The sequence below is a fragment of the Zingiber officinale genome, chromosome 3B (genome assembly GCF_018446385.1).
Source record: "Zingiber officinale cultivar Zhangliang chromosome 3B, Zo_v1.1, whole genome shotgun sequence".
Classification (NCBI taxonomy): Eukaryota; Viridiplantae; Streptophyta; class Magnoliopsida; order Zingiberales; family Zingiberaceae; genus Zingiber; species Zingiber officinale.
This window is the reverse complement of record NC_055991.1, coordinates 8,575,386-8,594,482: the sequence shown is the minus strand read 5'-3', so window position 1 is coordinate 8,594,482 and position 19,097 is coordinate 8,575,386. Positions and strand designations below refer to the sequence as shown.

The 19,097-nt window shown below is 35.8% G+C and overlaps 2 protein-coding genes across 2 annotated transcripts; both read left to right on the top strand.

The window, feature by feature from the left end:
• Positions 1-3,468: 3,468 nt before the first annotated feature.
• Positions 3,469-5,432, top strand: LOC121968060 (peptide methionine sulfoxide reductase B5-like). Its single transcript, XM_042518577.1, has 3 exons — positions 3,469-3,635; positions 4,819-4,975; positions 5,092-5,432. The coding sequence occupies exons 1-3, from the start codon at positions 3,484-3,486 to the stop codon at positions 5,248-5,250; spliced, it is 468 nt and encodes a 155-aa protein (XP_042374511.1). The 5' UTR covers positions 3,469-3,483; the 3' UTR covers positions 5,251-5,432.
• Positions 5,433-15,912: 10,480 nt separating this feature from the next.
• LOC122055810 (pentatricopeptide repeat-containing protein At2g30780-like) lies at positions 15,913-19,044 on the top strand. The gene is made up of 3 exons (XM_042617447.1): positions 15,913-16,343; positions 16,415-17,624; positions 18,693-19,044. Exons 1-2 carry the CDS (start codon positions 15,945-15,947, stop codon positions 17,534-17,536), a joined length of 1,521 nt encoding a protein of 506 aa, XP_042473381.1. The 5' UTR covers positions 15,913-15,944; the 3' UTR covers positions 17,537-17,624; positions 18,693-19,044.
• Positions 19,045-19,097: the final 53 nt, after the last annotated feature.

The window sequence follows — 19,097 nt, the reverse complement described above, 5'->3', positions numbered from 1 at the left end:
TAAGATTCGAATCTCGGCATAGCCGAAGTAAATATCTTCCTTATGCGTCAGTCACTATTCCAAAGACTAATAATAACCCATGATTTATCTTTTCTGTGTTCTCCCTGAGTTACTATTATTCTTTGAAATAGTTATTGACGCATGAAGGAGACATTTATTCTCTTTTTACACCAATAAATGCATAGGATCATACATAAGCTCCATAGTGAATATTGAGATTTATAATATACTAAGGTCATAAATAGGCCAAGCGAATTAGCAAAAGGTGACTGTAATCGTCCCAACGCTCCTATACCTTTACTAGTGTAAAAAAAGAACAAAGGAAAATCTCAACTGCCAAGCTGATAGTTTACCACCTTTGGGAGTATCAAGAGCCAAGGAAATTGCCCTTTGTGCCGCTATCCTTTCAGATTGCATCGACTTATTGCCGGAAACAGCAAGCAAATTGGCATTACACTTCCTGATGATGGACCATCTCTGTGGTGACCAAAAGATACAACATTATCTTGCAGTGTCCATAAAATCGGAAAAGAAACTTTTATATTTATAAGAGCGGCCCCCTAGAGTCGGTCCCACGGATATGGAGAGAGGTAAATGCAGGTACACAGGTGAAAAGTGCATGGCGGAGACATTAACCTCAGGCAGTGACACCCCGGGGATCGACCCCTGGACCTTTCAACCACAGAACCATGCACTCCCCATCTGTGCTACACCCTGAGGACAAGAAACTTTTATATAAATTGATTGGCGATGGATATGCGTCAATCTATCTAGACAAAAGGGTGACAATAAAGAAAAACATCTAGATTAGTCCTTTCATGCTCTACCATGGCACATAAACATACCACGGTAAACGAAATAGCATATCTTCTAATGTTGCAAAATATTATAGTCAATGAAGATCACAAAAAAGTAATAAGGCTGAAAAAAGAAATACTACGGTTCATTGAAATGGACAAAAAAGAGCATGTTCAATATCTGAGATAACTGGGATGCTGTTCGGTGAAGCTTCGAATTTGCCCTGAGAATGTTTACACAATTACCTTCTCCAAACTAATGTGCCGCAGCTATTAATTCATTATCCTCCTCTTTAGTCCATAGTTTACTCTTCTTTTTAGAAGGATAGCTTGAATCTACCAATTCATTTTTTGTCAATGGCACAGTAGATGCTCCTGTTGGCTGGGTCTGCTTCTTCTGGAGAGTATTAGCAACACCATGGCTAGTTTGAAGGGGTCGTTTATCTTTAGTGGTGTCTAGCATCTCCTTGTCAACTCCTTTTTCAGCTAAAGGAGCTTTTTGACCTGTCTTCTTCGTTGAGCTAGTTCATGTGATGTGCCACGTAAGCCCAAAAGCTGAACATGTGGGGAATACATTAATTTGATCAGTTAGATATGAAATCAGAATTAATAGAAAAAAAAACAAACTTCCATGGATTGCAAATGCCACTGTCATTTTTGTTGTCACAATTTCAATGGAGATATGGTTTTTTAAATAGTTTATCCTTTGATTTCATCTGTCGTCCTAGAAGGAGATGACACTATAAAAAGAGAGAAGGGAGGAGATAAACCAAAAGTTGAGATGTACCCTATCTCGTGTCCATTTTCAATTGTGTCAGTCGAAGTCCTTTTATTATTTATTAATCAAGATTATTTATGAACATGTGGATAAACCAATTACAATACTAGATATCTCAGAGCATTATTTAATTTCATCATGAAAAATTATGAGGTTGATCTCACTACCATGAGCCTATCCTCTCATCCTCTCATCATATACACGACACTCATTTTGGTATCAATAAAACAAAATATTTAGTCTAGATGGCATGTAATTTTACAATTTTCTTCTCTGTAATTCTAATTTGATTGACTTTTCAATTGCTATAAGGCTTCTAGGGGAGAAAAGGCTAAGTGAAAACAATTATAGAATTAAAACTCTGTTAACATTTATATCAACACACTTTAAACATGTCAAGTATCATTCTTGGCCATAGACCAAAACTCGAAAACTCGAAAACTCGAATGCTACCTTAAACCATGAACCCATGCCTCGCCGGTGTATACCCCACTTGTGCAAATGCTCATTCAACAAGTTAATCACATCGTTTATAAATGAATGACAAGCCACTAATTGGAGGAAACATGATCGATGCAGTTAGCATTGAGCCAATCCCCCCTGCACTGCAGAACATAATTGATAATTTGGTCCCGTGGTGCATAATCCCCGACAATAAGAAGCCTAACAGCTGTATTATCAACTTCTTCAATGAGGTAACTCCTTTCTCATAGCATCAGGGTATTATTACACATGCTTACATCTCCATGGTCTCGAAATCCAAATTCCTTGGTGTTCCTTCTCCTTCCCCAACCTTTTTTCTTTTCCTTGTGAAGGATGATTTTTCACAGCCTTACTTCAAGCCTCCCCATCGAACTGAAACTGCAATGGCATTTGGCTGGTCTCTCGTCAGCGATCACAAAGGAAACTATAAGGGTTCCTTAACGCTTCCAGTCAATGAATGGTATGCAAACCCACTTGCCAATTCTACTATGCCTGTGATAATTAAAATCTCTGCAGGACTCCTAGTAATGTGTGGGCTTAGTGCTGACATGGTTGAGGCATGTTGTGTGTTCATCTCCAAACAAGAGGATGACCATCACCTTTTTGAAAGTTAGAACCGGCACTCACAATGCCAATCCCCCTACTGCATCGCAGGCCAACCAAGCCATGATGTTGTGGCGACCGGAGAGCCCGAACCCCCAGACGGGTGGAGGTCTCGCCTATGGGCCTCAAGCCATGATTCCAGCTAGTTGGGGATTGACTCCTCAAGCTCCCATTGATAAATTAGCGCAACCCGGAGACGTTGTCATGAGCTCCTGTAGGAAGTCACCTCTACACAACAGAACTGGTGTCTTCCTGCCGTGGTGGGCAGCTAATCCAAAGAAGAACACCAAGCAACCCCCTCCCCATTTTCAAAAGCGGAGGCTCTCTTTATTTTCATCTCCATTAGAAGCGCAAACTTAAGCAAAGTCGGAAGCAAATCCTGGTCATCTTGCACCAAAAACAACTATAGAGATTGCAATCTACACCCTTTTGAGGCCTATCATGGTTGTGTCAAAATGGTAGCTGGGTTTCATGTTTCTTCTCTGAACAAATAGGTTGGTTTAACATTTTAGGTCATTAGCAGTTGCAAGTTGCTTGAATCTCAAGTTCAATCCTCCCCTCAAATGACCTATAAAAAAATCTTCCTTGGAAAAAGAAAGTTTCCTTTAGCTAGTTTAAAATCAAGAGTGGAGGGTGACCCATATCCGTTTTAAGGACCAGAGGATGTGAGCTGCCCAAACAGACATTTGGGAAAGTGATTAAGTAAATTGCCGTATAAATTGATTAATAAAAGTCTGGGTCATTTTCGCCAAACATGGATCCCCTGTGTCCGTATTTCCGCCCAGGTTCATTCCCTCATCCAAGTCTTTAAAATGCCATCAAATGCGTCCCCTTCGACAATCCCCATTCTTTCGCCGAGTTGGGAGGAACAGTGCGGTGATGGCGTCCACGGTGTCCGTGCAGAAGACCGAGGAGGAGTGGAGAGCGATCCTCTCGCCGGAGCAGTTCCGGATCCTTCGCCTCAAGGGGACTGAGTAAGTCTCGCCGCTTGTCCTGCCTGTTTGACCGGTGTTTTTTCTGTGATTCTGGGTCTGTCCTCGTTCACCCATCTCGGCAACTTTGGATTTTCCGGGGGAGTGCGGTTGTCATTTAGGGTTTTCCATTGTTTAATCGTTTGTCAACTGCAAGCTTTTCATCGGAAGAATAAGGGGAGAGGCTACCATAAACCCTAGTAGGCAGTGTTTCTATGAAAAATCTTCATTAAACGGATCATTATCTTGTATTCGAAGTCGATGCAGGGCGTGTTCTAGGAGATCAAACTATAGCCATAGTCACGTTTCCAATGTGCTACTGTGATCATCTAATCCTAAATCATGAATTTATTGTGCCCGCTTAATTCTTAATCCAAGTTCATATCTTGAATTGCCTTTGTCTTACAAAATGTTAATGGAGAGATAAAATTCGTGAAGTAACACACATGGATTTGTGATGATAATTCAGGTGTATGCTCAATAGAGTTTCTTGTCCTTGTTCATGGGTTGGGATCCGCATCAGCTGTACATATTTTGATAATGTCGTATCATTTTTAGATTTTGTTTATGTTGATAATATCTTAGATCAAATTATTGAGCTGTGTTGTCGGATGTTGCTAGCTCTAACTAATACTTTATGTTAAATAAAGTTCTTCAAGTTTGGAAACTTGATTATTTTCTTGATATAAGCCTTCTATTTGAATAGCTTTGAGAGACTTGTATTTGAATGGGATATTTTAGAACACAAATCCTACGGAGTGGTCCTCTAGATAAAATCCTTGGACCCTTTTTCAACTATGGAATCTAAGTGAGACTTAATCTTTCCATTCAACGTCTAGTTAAGAAAGAGTGACCATCGACAACTGGGATCAAATCGTGGCCAAATCTGACCGATAAAAAGGGTCATATTTCCTTGATCCTAGCTGAGTTTGAACCCTAAAGGGGGCCATATTTCCTTGATCTGGGCTATTTTCTATGGAGAACACTTCCAAAAACACGACCATCTACTGTTTGATTTTGAATCACAATTTTCTGTAATTTTCTAGTTTCTTCAGATTGCAAGTAGTGTTCTTTCATACTGATGGAGGTTTTGAGTGTAAGCTTCTCTTTTTATACTTATGACATCTTAATAGACGAAGAATGTGATACTTAACTATGACAAACTGATGCCTTTTTGAAAATTCAGGGCTCGTGGTACAGGAGAGTACAACAAGTTGTATGCTGGCGGTGCTTACAACTGTGCCGGTTGTCAAACACCGCTCTACAAATCCACAACTAAGTTCGATTCTGGTTGCGGCTGGCCAGCTTTTTACGAGGGTCTACCCGGAGCCATAAATCGCTCGGTAACCAATCCTTCGTCCCCTTCATCAAATCTTGTTTCTTTACAGTATTTGAGGATTTAGATAGTGTAACCAATTCTCATGTTGCCAACTAACTCGCGACTTTGATTCACTTGCAGCCCGATCCCGATGGACGGAGAACTGAAATCACTTGCGTAGCTTGTGGCGGGCACTTGGGTCATGTTTTTAAAGGGGAAGGATTCGGGACTCCTACAGATGAGCGACACTGCGTCAACAGCGTCTCCATCAAATTTATTCCTGCCAACGAGAACAAGTAGATTACATCCGTCTAAGTATTTTCTTCTCAAATTATTGAATAATGGGCGATATTAAATTGCCAAAATGCTCCTTCAAGTTCTTTAGATCATTCGTGCCCTCGCAAGGTTTGGAAATTCTAAAACATTTGACTTGTTTAAACGTTTGTGTCATTTTCAAATATTAAATTGTAGGCGTTAAATGAGATTATTTCAAATACACTATATATTATTATTAATTTTTGTTTCGTTATGAAAAATATCGAAGTGATAGGCATGCCAGGTTTTTGTAATCACATCGTGGTTGAATTATTATAAACGGTTAGTTACCAGGGTCAGAACAGTTAAAAATTTATTTAACTAAATTATTTTTTTAAAATTTATAAATAATAAATAATTTCAAGGATATTTTGATGACTAGAATAAAATTATAAAATTGATCTTAAAAAAATTTTAGTCACTTGGATGCTGGCAATGAGACGTGGAGACAATGCAAAGGATCAATAGTGTATTTTTTTTTTATAAATAGATGCCGGAGATGCAAAGTATCATCTATTCTTTATTCTTTAGATGTTGTCTTCGGGATCATGGTAATGTGATAGGATATTCTTTATTCTTTAGATGTTGTCTTCGGGATCATGGTAGTGTGATAGGATATTTATATTATTATCTAGATATTTATAGTTCGAATTTTAATTACGGTATATTTGTAAAAAAAAATTCTCCAAATGGTGGGCGTAGTGTGCTTTTCAATTTATCCTGATGGTTGATGGAAAACTTCCGTGGGACCGAGTTGGTTACTCCAAAGGATCCTCAATGATGCTAACTGAGATTATCAAAAGAGAATCTTTTGTTACAATAAAACCAGAAGCGATTTGGATCATTCAAGAATCGAAGTGGATTTGTTTTATAAAAAAAAAATATCAATGAACTTCTATGAAATGATTTCACGGGATTCAGCCAATTGTCCTCCAATTTTTTCTCATCGAGCTTCTCGATCCGTCATTATACCTTGAGAAGTGGAAAGAATTACAATTCCTATTCTACCTAAAATCTTAGGAATTTGTTGGTAGTTGGAATAAATTCGTAAACGAGGTCGTCTAATACGCTTTAAAATACTTTTATGTATTAAAATATTTAATATTCAATACATTTGAAAGCATACGATAAAAATATTATTAAAGTTGTGCTCTTTGATTCTTCTTAGAATCAAACTCATTAATTATTATATCATTGTCGATATAATAAACCAACTCCTGTTCAATGTAGATAACTATAGAATATGTTAAAAACTCTTCTTTCATCCTGTTACGCAGAGTTATTTTAACAAGTTTCGTAGCAGAAAATGCTTATTTTGTTGTTACTGTAGAGATGAAAAGAGTTAAAATAAGACAAATCAACCTGCCAATTAAATAAATATATTTGATTCATTATATAAGTAAATGATATAGTTATAATATATAAACTAAAAATTGAGAAAAAAAATTATTGTCAATCAAATTATACATTCATGATTTATTTGTTTCAACTAATCTTCAACATAATTTAGAAATAGTTGATAAATTCTGAAATTGTTCATGGCTAACAACATCAATCTTATAGTGATCCAATTACATTTTGAAGTGGTGCAAATCTTGTATATCAAAATCAAGAGGATAGAATTTCTCAGCAAGCCAATAGATATAATCAACATTAAGAAACTTAAAGTTTTCTTTATGTTTCAAAGCACAACTAAGCTTAAGAAGTTCGACTGCATTATCCTTGAATCTACTATTAAGATATTCAATTTGAAAATCTATTACAGTAGTAAAACATTAAATCGATAGTGGTGCTCAACTGTGATTAAATCATTTTGTCGACAAGAACGACCTGTAGCAGATTTATAATGAGCTTCCATGTGAGGTATCTCAATGTTATACTTGGCACAAACTTCTTTCACATAACTAAGTAGAATAACAAATCCTTCTTCTATCCAAGTATGAAGTAAAGTTTTAGTAGTTGAAACATAATCTACTATATTTAAAATATCTAAACATTTCTCTTGCAATACTCTACAAAGTAAATTTGTTAACCCCATTATTTGTTGCATAAAGTGTAATATGAATATGAAATCAAAAGACTTCATCGCTATCAACAAACCACTAGCTTTACCACAAATAAAGTTAGAGGACCTATCATACACCATGTTTTCTAACGCGGTAATCACAAAGCTATACATATCAATTATGTTACAAATTGAGTCAAAATTAAAACTCCAATGAGTCTTTCCAGGTTGTAGTAAATTTCTAATTTGATTACATCATCTACAGGTATCACGTTCACCAATAGCTACCATATGCGTAACTTTAACTCTTTGAGCAGAAACTAACTCAGCATGACATTTAGGAGATGTGTTAAAGAGATTACAAATGAAATTCAATTTTGAAAAGTATAACCAAATGGATACCCCTTTTTCAACAGCTATAGTTAATGTTGGTTGAAGTCGATGAGTAAAACAATGTACATAATATGTACATGAACAAATTTTCAAGAAAAGAGCTTGTAATCCTTTCCAAGAGCCACACATATTGCTAGCACAATCATATCTTTGTCCCCGCATGTTGTGGATATGCAAGTCATAACAATTAAGAGCATTAGATATTTCTTTCTTAAGTGTTGGAGCAGTTGTATCAATCACATGTACAATGACAAAGAACCGCTCTCGTAAAAAACTATCAATATCCACAAATCTTAATACAATAGTTATTTGCTCTTTGTTAGATGTATCTCTTACTTCATCAACTAAAATGCAGAATTTTACGTCCCCGATTTCATTACGAATCTTAGTTCTCACTTGATTGATAAGAATATTCATAATATTTTTCTAATATCTGGTAAAGTATATTTTTTATTTTTGGAGCTTTCTCTAAGACGATGCCCCTAATATTCTCATTCATTTTTCCCATAAATTTTATCATCTCAATAAAATTTCCACGGTTATTAGAAGATGAAAATTCATCATGCCCTCTAAATGCACATGCTTGTAAAGTGAGTCATCAAATGCTTTCAATAGTTGTTGTAAACCATAATTTATTCTTTTGCTTTTCTTTTGAAGATTGTGCATTCATCACTTTATTAATATGATGAAGTGTATTCATCAAATTATCAAGATATTCAACAACATTATTATGTGGTAAAGTATTGCATCATATATGCATAAAAAATACACATGTATCACCATCATTAACTTGCTTTCGATATTTGAATCCATCCATTGTAAATGCAGGATTATGAGGATGCTTATGATCAAACAAGAAGTATGGAAAACAAAATGATATGAACCTTTGAATTTTTTTTAAGCCAATGACTTTGGAATCGTCGATTTTGACTTTCGAATTTTATCGGTGGATACTCATTCTTAATAGGTTGATATGACCCCATCTTAATATAAGCTTGTCTAATTTCATCCCTTTGATTAACAAGATATTTTCATATCGGAGTACGTAATGCTGGATCAGGTTCAAGAGAATTTATATCAACATCAATTATAAGAGTTTTATTAGATTGTTGATCATTTGAATTTGATATATCTGGATGAAGAATTCCCTTAACTTATCATATGTTGCTAATATCGAAGTAATAATAACTAAAAGTAATCATGTATATAAATAAAAGTAACCAATTCAATAATCCAATCTATATATATCATCCAATCATTTTATATAGCAGATTAAACTATGGATTACTTATAAAATTAATTAAACGATTAATATTTAATCATCTAATTAAATTAACCTTAGTTAACTAACTAATTAAGTAATTAAAATAAATTCAATTACCATTGATTACTATCAGATAGTAGTTCTCAGCGGCAGCGGGCTCGAAGTGGCATGGTGTTGAGAAAGCTACGGGTGGCCCATGGCCGACGTTGGTGTTCCAGTGACGATAGTTGTGACAACAGGATGGAATATCAAAATAATAATAACTAAAAGTAATCAAGTATATAAATAATGGTAACTCATTCAATAATCTAATCTATATATATCATTCAATCATTTTATCTAACAGATTATACTAAGTATTACTTATAAAATCAATTATATTGATTATTATTTAATCATCTAATTAAATTGACCTTAATTAACTAAATAATTAATAATCAAAATAAATTCAATTACCTATGATCTAGACAGTTCTCGATAGCAGACTTTCAATAGGAAGAGTAGTGGCGACAAAACTCTCGACAAGAAGAGTAGAACGCAACACTGTGGTGGTCAGAGAGGAAGACAGTGATAGCGGGGTTGGGGGCAACGGCAATGGTTGCGCAGTTCATAGATATTGCACGTGGTTAGGGAGAAGGGAGGCCGTAATATTGCAATCGAACGTGTACGAGGTGGGACAAGGAAGTGGCACCGACATTGGCATAGGCTACACGTGCAAGTAGAGAGTTGAGTTGTCATTGTGGTAGCAACGTCATTGTGGCGGAGGTGTCATGAGGTGAAGAGGAGCATGGTAGAAAAAAAATAGGTTAAGTTTTGGTTGTGGCGTGGGGCTAAATTTTTTTTTTTTAATTTTTTTTTAAATGGGTGGGGTTGGAGCCCACCCTAGCCCAAAGGTGGCTTCGCCCCTACATGAGATAGAAGATATCTATCTATTGGTGGAGACTTTGGGTCTATAGGTACTATAGAGGTGGTGTTAATATTTAAATGTTTTATTTTATAATATTTATTAGAAGTTCTAGTTGTCTGAGTCTTAGTTTGTTCAAGTCTTTAGGTGTTTAGTTATTTGATTTCATGTTTGAGAAAGTGTCTTGGATGATCCTATTATATAGAAGTTATGGTTAGATGTTAGGTTAAGTGTTCTGATATAAAGCCTATTTATAAGCTCTTTTTTCTGATACAATGGCAAAGAAAACAAAAGAGACATGTTGGAATGAAAAAGCTCATCAAATTGATGAAGAAAAAGAGCCTATAAATAGGCTTTACATCGTAATATTTCCCATTGCACTTTCTCATACACGAAATCAAATAACTAATTAAACACCTAAAGACTTGGACAAACTAAGACTCGGACAAACTACCAATGACTAGAACTTTCAATAAATATTATAAAATAAAACATTTAAATCTTAACCCCCTTCCTTAAATTGAAATATTCAGAATCAATTTAAAAGAAAAGAAAATAATAGCAGCGCGCGAACAAACTCCAAGTAGACTACGCAACCTTACAAATGTAGCCCACTTGAGAAGCTTGGTTTGTATATCTGTAACTTGATATTCACTTCGATAATAAACCAGTTTGATTGTTCCATCATTGCTGAGATCTCTTAAAAAACAATACTTCACATCGATATGTTTGCTTCTGCCGTGTAGCATAGGATTCTTAGAGAGTTTGATTGCTGAGTTGTTGTCACAAAAAATTGTAGTAGCTTCAACTTGTTTGAACCGAAGCTCTTCAAGAATTCTTTTTAACTAACTAGCTTGACAATCACAAGTTGTTGCAAACTTGCAACAATAAATTCAATTTTTGTAGTTGACAAGGAAACAATTGGTTGCTTCTTAGAGGACCATGATACGACCCATGTGCCCAACATAAAAATTAGCCTGAAGTGCTCCTTCTATCATCTTGATCTCCTGCATAATCATTGTCAGTAAACTCGAACAACTTTAACTTTTCACTCGTCTTGTAGATTAGCCCAAAATCTTTAGTTCCTTATAAGTAACGAAGAATTTTCTTGGCAACTAACAAATGTATTTCTATTAGATTTTCCATATATCTACTTACTAAACTCATAGAACACATTATGTCTGGCCTTGTTGCAGTTAAATACATCAAACTATCAATAATTTGCTTGTAAATTGTACTATCCACCTTCTTTCCTTCATGATCTTTGTTTAAGTCAAGCCAAACTCAGTTGGAGTATTTACAGGATTGCAATCCTTCATCCAAAATCTGTCCAAAATTTTTCCCACATACTTCTTTTGAGAAATAAAGATTCCATTAGCTAATTGCACTACTTTTATACCAAGGAAGTAATGCATCATACTAAGATTAGACATTTCAAATTCAACGATCATAAATTTCTTAAATTCTTTAAACATGACATTATCAGTTCCAGTAAATATAAGATCGTCTATATATAAGCAGACAATGAGCAATTTCCCCTTATCTCCAATTTTAACAAAAAGTATATGCTCGCTCATATGGACATTTGTGAAAGCTTTTTTTTTTTTTAAAAAAAAAAAAAAGAGGCCTCAATGCAACTATACCAAGCTTGTGGAGCTTGTTTTAATTCATAAAAGGCTTTCTTTAATCTATATACTTTATGCTCATTTTCAATCTTAATATGATCAAGGGGTGTTCTACAAATACCTATTCCTTCAAGTCTCCATGCAAGAATGTCGATTTGACATCTAGTTGGTAAATAGACCACGAGTTCTGCCGCCAATGTGATCGCCAGTCTGATTGTGTCATGTCTTGTAACGAGAGCAAAAATTTCTGTATAATCGATCTCATATTCTTGCTTATACCCCTTAGCTACTAAACACCTCCATACTTGTCAACTTCACTATTTTCTTTTAGCTTGGATTTGAAGATCCACTTTACACCAATGGTTTTGTGCCCTTTTGGAAAATCAAACAATTCCCAAGTATCATTTCTTTCAATGACTTTAATTTCATCATCCATTGCCTTACGCCATTTTGCATCTTTGACGACACTTTCAAAAGTTGTAAGATCACAATCTGAAAATAAAACAAATGAGTGATTGGATCTTCAATTTCTATTACCTCAAAGTCTTTCATCCATGCAGGCCTTCTTTGAATTCGATGAAGAGATTGAGCAGTTGTATTAGTAGCTTCTGCTGCTGTTGGCAAGATTTCAACAGTTGTTGAACTAGCTTATGAATTTTCAGGCATAAAGACTACTAATGCTGGCTCTCTTTCAAAATCATTGTCAAAAAGAACTTAAGTAGGTTGCAGCCTATTCCAATCCCAATTGTTTTCCTCATCAAAGACAATATATCGGTTGGTCACAATCTTCTTGGTTTATGGATTAAAATATTTATATACTTTGGATACTTCACTAACACTAAGAAAGATACACTTTTCCTCTTTATCATCAAGTTTTTCCTTTTCCCATCCGGGATATGTGCATAAGTGATGCAGCCAAAAATTTTAAAATAATCTACAACTGATTTCCTTCCACTCCAAGCTTCCTCTGGTGTCATATTTGGAATAGCAAGTGTAAGACTTTTATTCAACATGTGAAGACTCCAATTTATTGCTTTATGCTAAAAAACTTTTAGGGTGCGTTTGGTACGCGCGTTTTTTATTTTCATTTTCTGAAAAACGCGCATTTTTTGAAAAAAGGTGTTTGGTTTGCGTTTTTCGTGTCTGTTTTCTAATAAAATAGATAGTGTTTTCTAGAAAAACAGAGAATGACAAAAAGTCATTTTTTGTTTTCTAGAAAATGCGCATTTTTCAGAAAATGAAAATGAAAAATGCGCGTACCAAACGCACCCTTAGAATTTTCCCTTTTGTCAACAAGCTTTTCACGATATTGAGGATGGTTCTATTTTTTCTTTCTGATATACCATTTTGTTGCGGGTGTGAAAGCAGCTGTAACTCCCTTTGAATGCCATGAACTTCACAAAAACCTTCAAATTTGATTGAGCAATATCTTCATCACGATCTGTTCATAGGTCTTAATGGTGTTTCCTGTTTCATTTTCTACACAAACCTTGAAGCTTTGAAATGCACAAAATACTTCTAATTTTTCTTGTTAAAAATAAACCCAAGTTTTTCGAGTATAATAATCAATGAAGGAAATTAAGTATCTTTTACCTCCATTAGAATATAGTATTATCGGGTCACATATATCGGAATGAATTAGCTCCAAAACATCTTTTGCTCGCCATGACTTCCCCTGAGGAAATTGAGAACGATGTTGTTTGCCAACAACACATTCTTTACAAACTTGGGAAAGAATACTAATCTGAGGAAGATCTGTCACCATATTTTTCTACTAAAGGATCTTCAATCCACCAAAACTCAAGTGGCCATAACAAAAATGTCACAATCAAGAAGGGTCTTTTACTTCAGCTGCCAAACAAGATTGCACACTTGTAATCTTCAATGGAAACAACTTGTTTGAGTTTATTTGCACAACAATAATGGCTCCTCTAATGGGATCATAAATCTCACAAACACCCTTTTGAATAGTGATTACATAACCCTTTTTTTGTAATTGACTGGTGCTTAATAGATTACTTTTCAAGTCAGGAATGTAAAGGACATTAGAAATTGTTTCTATAAAATCATTCTTGGTTCTTATCTCTATATTACTCTTTCCTATCACTTTCACAGTAGAACAATTATCAAAACTTACTGTAGAATAAAATCCTTCATTTAAATAAGAAAAAGAGGACTTACTTACATAGATGTGGTTACTATAGCCTGTATCTACATACTAAATATCAGACTCAGCTTCCTAATTAGCTTGAACAACCATTAACAATGTTTCCACTTCTTGCTTTTTGACAAAATCCTATTATGCTTCCTTTTCTTTGTCTTCAGGTAGCTTAGTATAATATTCAAAACGATGATGTCCAAATTTATGACATCTAAAATACTCTACATTTGATTTGTCAAAATGTTGATCTCATCCTCTGTCTTTGCCCTGAAAATGACCATTATCTTTTTCAAAATACCTATAGTCATCTCTATTGCCTCGATCTCCCCTTCCTCTACCTCTACCTCTACCTCTATCCCTTCCTCTAGAGTTTGAGAAATGAGTAGAGATAGAAGCCTTTAAAGCTTACTCCTCTGAAGTTGAACTTGGTTCATCTTCTGTTCATGGACCAACAAGTAGCTCTGCAGTTCATCCAGAGAAAATACATCTATATCTTTGAATTCTTCAATGCAACACACAACATGATCAAACTTTGATGTCAGGGAACGCAATATCTTCTCCACAATGGTGACATCTCCCATCTTCTCATCATGAAATCGTATTTTGTTTGATCTCCGTAGTCCTTGCATAGTTACTAGTGACAGATTTCCCATCCTTCATTTATAGAGTCTCAAAATCTCTTCTCAAAGTTTGAAGCTGTGCATGCTTCACTCTAGCAGAGCCTTGATATTTTTTCTTCATGGAATCCCAAATATCTTTGGAAGTTTTTTTGCTAAGATTTTTTTCCAAGATAGGACGATCAATTGACTAGAAAAGGTAACTTTTTGTCTTCAAATCTTTGAGCTTTCTCCCTTTCAACTCTATTTTCTAGACATCAATCAAGACTATATTTGTTGCTGGCGCTTGAATTCCAGATTCAATGATTGGTCAATACTATTTTGAAAATAGAAGATTCTCCATTAGCATACTCCAATGGTCATAGTGACCATTAAAATGTGGAATCATAGGGTGAACAAAATTATTTTCAAACACCATTGAGTCTTGCTACTACAAGATGAAAGCTGCTTTTTCGAATCTGGCTTTATACCACTGATACAACGGCAAAGAAAACAAAAGAGACGTATTGGAATGAAAAAACTCATCAAATTGATGAAGAAAAAGAACCTATAAATATGCTTTACATCAGAACACTTCAACCTAGTATTAATCCATAACTCATATATAATAGGTTATATAATAGGATCACCCAAGACATTTTCTCAGACACGAAATCAAATAACTAAACACCTAAAGACTCGGACAAACTAAGATTCGGATAAAATACCAATGACTAGAACTTCCAATAAATATTATAAAATAAAACATTTAAATCTTAATATTTTTTTTTTGAAAAATCAATAAAGATAATATTAACATCATTCTGAATGAAATATAAAATAAGAAATTTGAAAACGCGTAGGAAAAGGAAATTCACTCACTCCCAAGTGCCCCCACTAACCGATCCCTAGGCATGAGAGAAGGTATGCTCGAACGCACCAAATTTCAACCTTAATACATCATGTGACAATATTTCATACCTCAACTACCGTAAATTGATAAACTTTTTCATTCCAAGATGCCTCTTTTATTTTCTTTGCTGTTGTATCAAATGGATGATTACTAATAATAACAGTTTTTTTGATGAGGGTCAATCGAATTGCTGAAAATGTATAGCAGTATATAGATACATATACAGGCTATTAGAACTATATTTGGATTTGATAACATGAATAACTTCAATCTTAATTATCGTGTATATATTTTTTATATATCCAACAAAATAAAATTGATTGATAAATAAAAAATTCTTCTATAAACACTTGTCCATCCTACTCTCATTTTAGATAATTTAATAATTCTTAACTTTTAATTTTTTCTTCTGTAAGTGACAGTTAACTTCAACCGGATGTAACTAAAGTCTTTTGTGTCTTTTTAATTAAATACTATTTAGAAATCATCAAAATATCCTAAAAATTCTTAGGCTTATTATTTTGAGTCCCACTCTTTTACATCAATATTTTTTTTAAAAAAAAACTTACACATTGTTCATAGTATTATGGTAAATTAAAGTTGTAATGAAGATTTCTTTATGATTTTTTCATTTGAATCCAATATTATAAAAAAAAATAGTAAAAAAATTTGAAAGTTTCTATAACATTTTTATATTAGCCCTCGGCGCTCGAAAGCCCGAATAAACGCGATGTTATTATTGGGCCTATTAAAGCCTATCCAAGCGCAGTACTTGTGATCGCGAGATACTTGCTTCGTCTCCAACCTACGCGACCTAAATGGCGAGAAAGCAGCTCGTCGCCCTCCTCCTACTCCGCCGCCGCTTCTCCTCCCTCCGATCTTCGATTCCCCGTTTCCGAAGCCCTACACTCGCGCGCCGCCCTCATGCTGCTCCCTCCGGACCCCGCTGGTTTTGCTCCGATGATATTTCCGACCTCCGCGAGCGCATTCTCCTCCTCTCCGAGAGCCACTCCGAGGTCTCCAAAGAGGACAAGGAGTCTCTCCGATTTTCCGTTCACGCGCTCGCGGACGAGCTCCTCGCCCTCCCCGATGGCCAGGGTCTTGAAGCTTCCTTGGGCTCCGGATGCTTTCCTGACCTTCTGCGCCGCCCCCCTGCTGGCTTCGCTTCCGTCGAGCTCCTATCGCGCCTCCAATCGCACCCCCTCCTCGCCCTCCAGGTTTCCCTTCTTCCCCTCTCGCTACCTTATGAATTTTGCACGGCGTATCGACAATGGTTAAGCGATTGTAGGTCTTTGACTGGAGAAAGAAGCTGTCTTGTGAGATCTCGGTGCTACCCGAGGAGTACTCCAAGGCGATCACCCTGGCCGGACGCACTAAGAATGATACGCTCGCAACCGAGCTCTTTTGCGACGCAGTAGCTGCTGGCATCAATGAGACCTGCATCTACAATGCGCTCATGTCCACCTGCATGTACAATGGCCTCACGAATAAAGCGATCCTCGTGTTTGAAGATTTGAAGAAGGATGCCAAGTGCAAGCCCACGATTGTCACCTACAACATTCTCCTTTCATTGTTTTCTCGTTCCATGCTTATGGATCATTTGGAGAAAGTCCTCAAAGAGATTGAGGACTCAGAGCTTCCCTACACCATCAATACCTATAATACTGTCATTGCTGCGTATGTTACGGCATGGAGGTGGGACAAAGTGGAGAATATATACCAATCTATGTTGGAAGGGCCAATCAAGCCTGATGATAGCACCCTTTTTCTGATGTTGAGGGGTTATGCCTACTCAGGGAATTTAGAGAAGATGGAGCAGATTTATGATCAAGTAAAGGAGACTGTTAATAGTCAGCAGATGACTTTGCTCCGAACAATGATATGTGCCTATACTAAGAGTTCTCAACCTGATCGAATCAAAAAGGTGGAAGCTTTGATGAAGTTAATACCAGAGGATGAATATAGGGCTTGGCTCAATGTGCTTTTGATCAGGATGTATGCACAGGAAGGCTTGATTGAGGTTATGGAAAGATTAATAGCTGAGGCATTCCAGCGACAAACTATAGTGACTACTACAGGAGTGATGCTGTCGATCCTTTCCGGTTACTTCAACAATAATGCAGTGGACCGACTAGCTGGATTCCTTAAAAAGGCAGAGTCTGCTGGGTGGCGGCTTTGCCGGTCATTGTACCACTGCAAGATGGTGATGTATGGGCAGCAGAACCGCTTGGGTGAGATGCATGGGGTTTTGGATGAGATGGAGAATTTTAGATTTGACCGAACAAGGAAAACATTTCTGATTATGTACAAGGCATATGCTAGCACAGGAAGGAGATCAGAGGCAGAGTCAGTCTTTGGCATGATGTGGAAACATGGTTTGGGAAATTCTGATGATGCTTTTGTTACTTGATATTTGAGGAAGTCCAGATGATTCTTTTGCTAACTGACAAACCAGCATATTACTGAGTTTCATAGCTTTTGAATGGAGATATTACTGGGTGAGTTTTACCTCACAAATGCTCATATTTATCTTAAGTTGCTAATCTATTAGCATTAGTGTTCTTACAAATACTGATGTGCCATTATGGTGGATAAGGTTAGCATTAAACTCTAGGATTAAGCAAATATCAAGCTAATAACTATGCTTATTCTGTAACTTCAACTATTAGAAAAAGATTTTTCGTCATTTACTTTTACTCTTTGGTTCACATAGAATGCTTGAAGATGTGGTATAAAAGGAAGATGTACCTCTTTTTTATTAAGTATTGAGGTTGCAAACTCAACAACCTCTTTTTTTTATAGTGTTTTGTAGAAGTTTAAAATAAAGGTCCTAATTGCAACTTAATTAGACTGTTTTGCTACTTTACCCCGTAGGTAGTAGCAATAGCTGATGCACATGCTTGATGGATATTAGTATTAAGCCAATTAATGAAAACCTATTTACATGTAGCAACAACCATAACAGTGTTGGTAAACCAACAGAAATCTTTCTTGGATCGGAATAGTTATAGTGGTATTTTTTTTTCTTTTATGTATTAGATAGAAGATGCCGTGGATGTAGTTTGCGCTCTTGTACCACTTGATGCAGCATGGAATAGGAAGAGGGAGAGAGTGGGAGGGTTAAGCTCTTGTGCCTCAGCCCATCAATCTCAAGATAGGGTGCATGCATTAGCTGACTATCCTACAATTTTTTCGTCATAAAATGGTGAACTGACTCAACAATAACCCTATGATTCATTTGCAATTTTCCGATTCTTTCCCTCACCTTCCCCTGCAGCCCTGCTTTCCTATTTTACATCCAAGTGAACCAAATCTATGTGGCTCGACTAAAATATACTAAGTTTAAATGTAAAAGTAAGCTAAACATATTACTTTGGATCTCACAATTTTTAGGAACTTGATTCTCTTTGCTATGGTCCGACTGAGTTGAAGACCATGATATGGAAATAGTGCTTTCTCCTCAGTAATAATGATTGTTCTACATGCTTTGACTTGGAATTCTTGAGTAGAAGTTACGTTAACTTGCTTGATTTTAACTTTGTTTGGTCCAACTCTTGTTATTTCAGAACATATCAGAGGCTGGGAATTGATTTCCGTAATCTCCCCGATCCACCGATAATGCTAAAGCAAAGCAGTGATTTTCTGTGCATTAATACTTGTAGATATCTGCTGAGGAGGCATCTCCTTGTCATTGTTTCAGTGACTATTTATTTAACATAAAAGGTAAAGTGATCTCAACATGGAGGAAAAATTTTGGGGGGAAAAAATAATAAAAGAGCCCCTTTTTATTTTTTATTATTAGTAAAAATATCAGAAATACCTTTTAGATTGGTTCAACAGTGTAGTAATATCTGAAATTGCTCCAGTGTAGTGTTGGTTAAAATTACTCCAATGTTAAGTTGCTCCAATATTCTTTAATATTATTTGTTGGTGATTTTTTTTCAATTTGATTAAAATGACTGTAATACTAG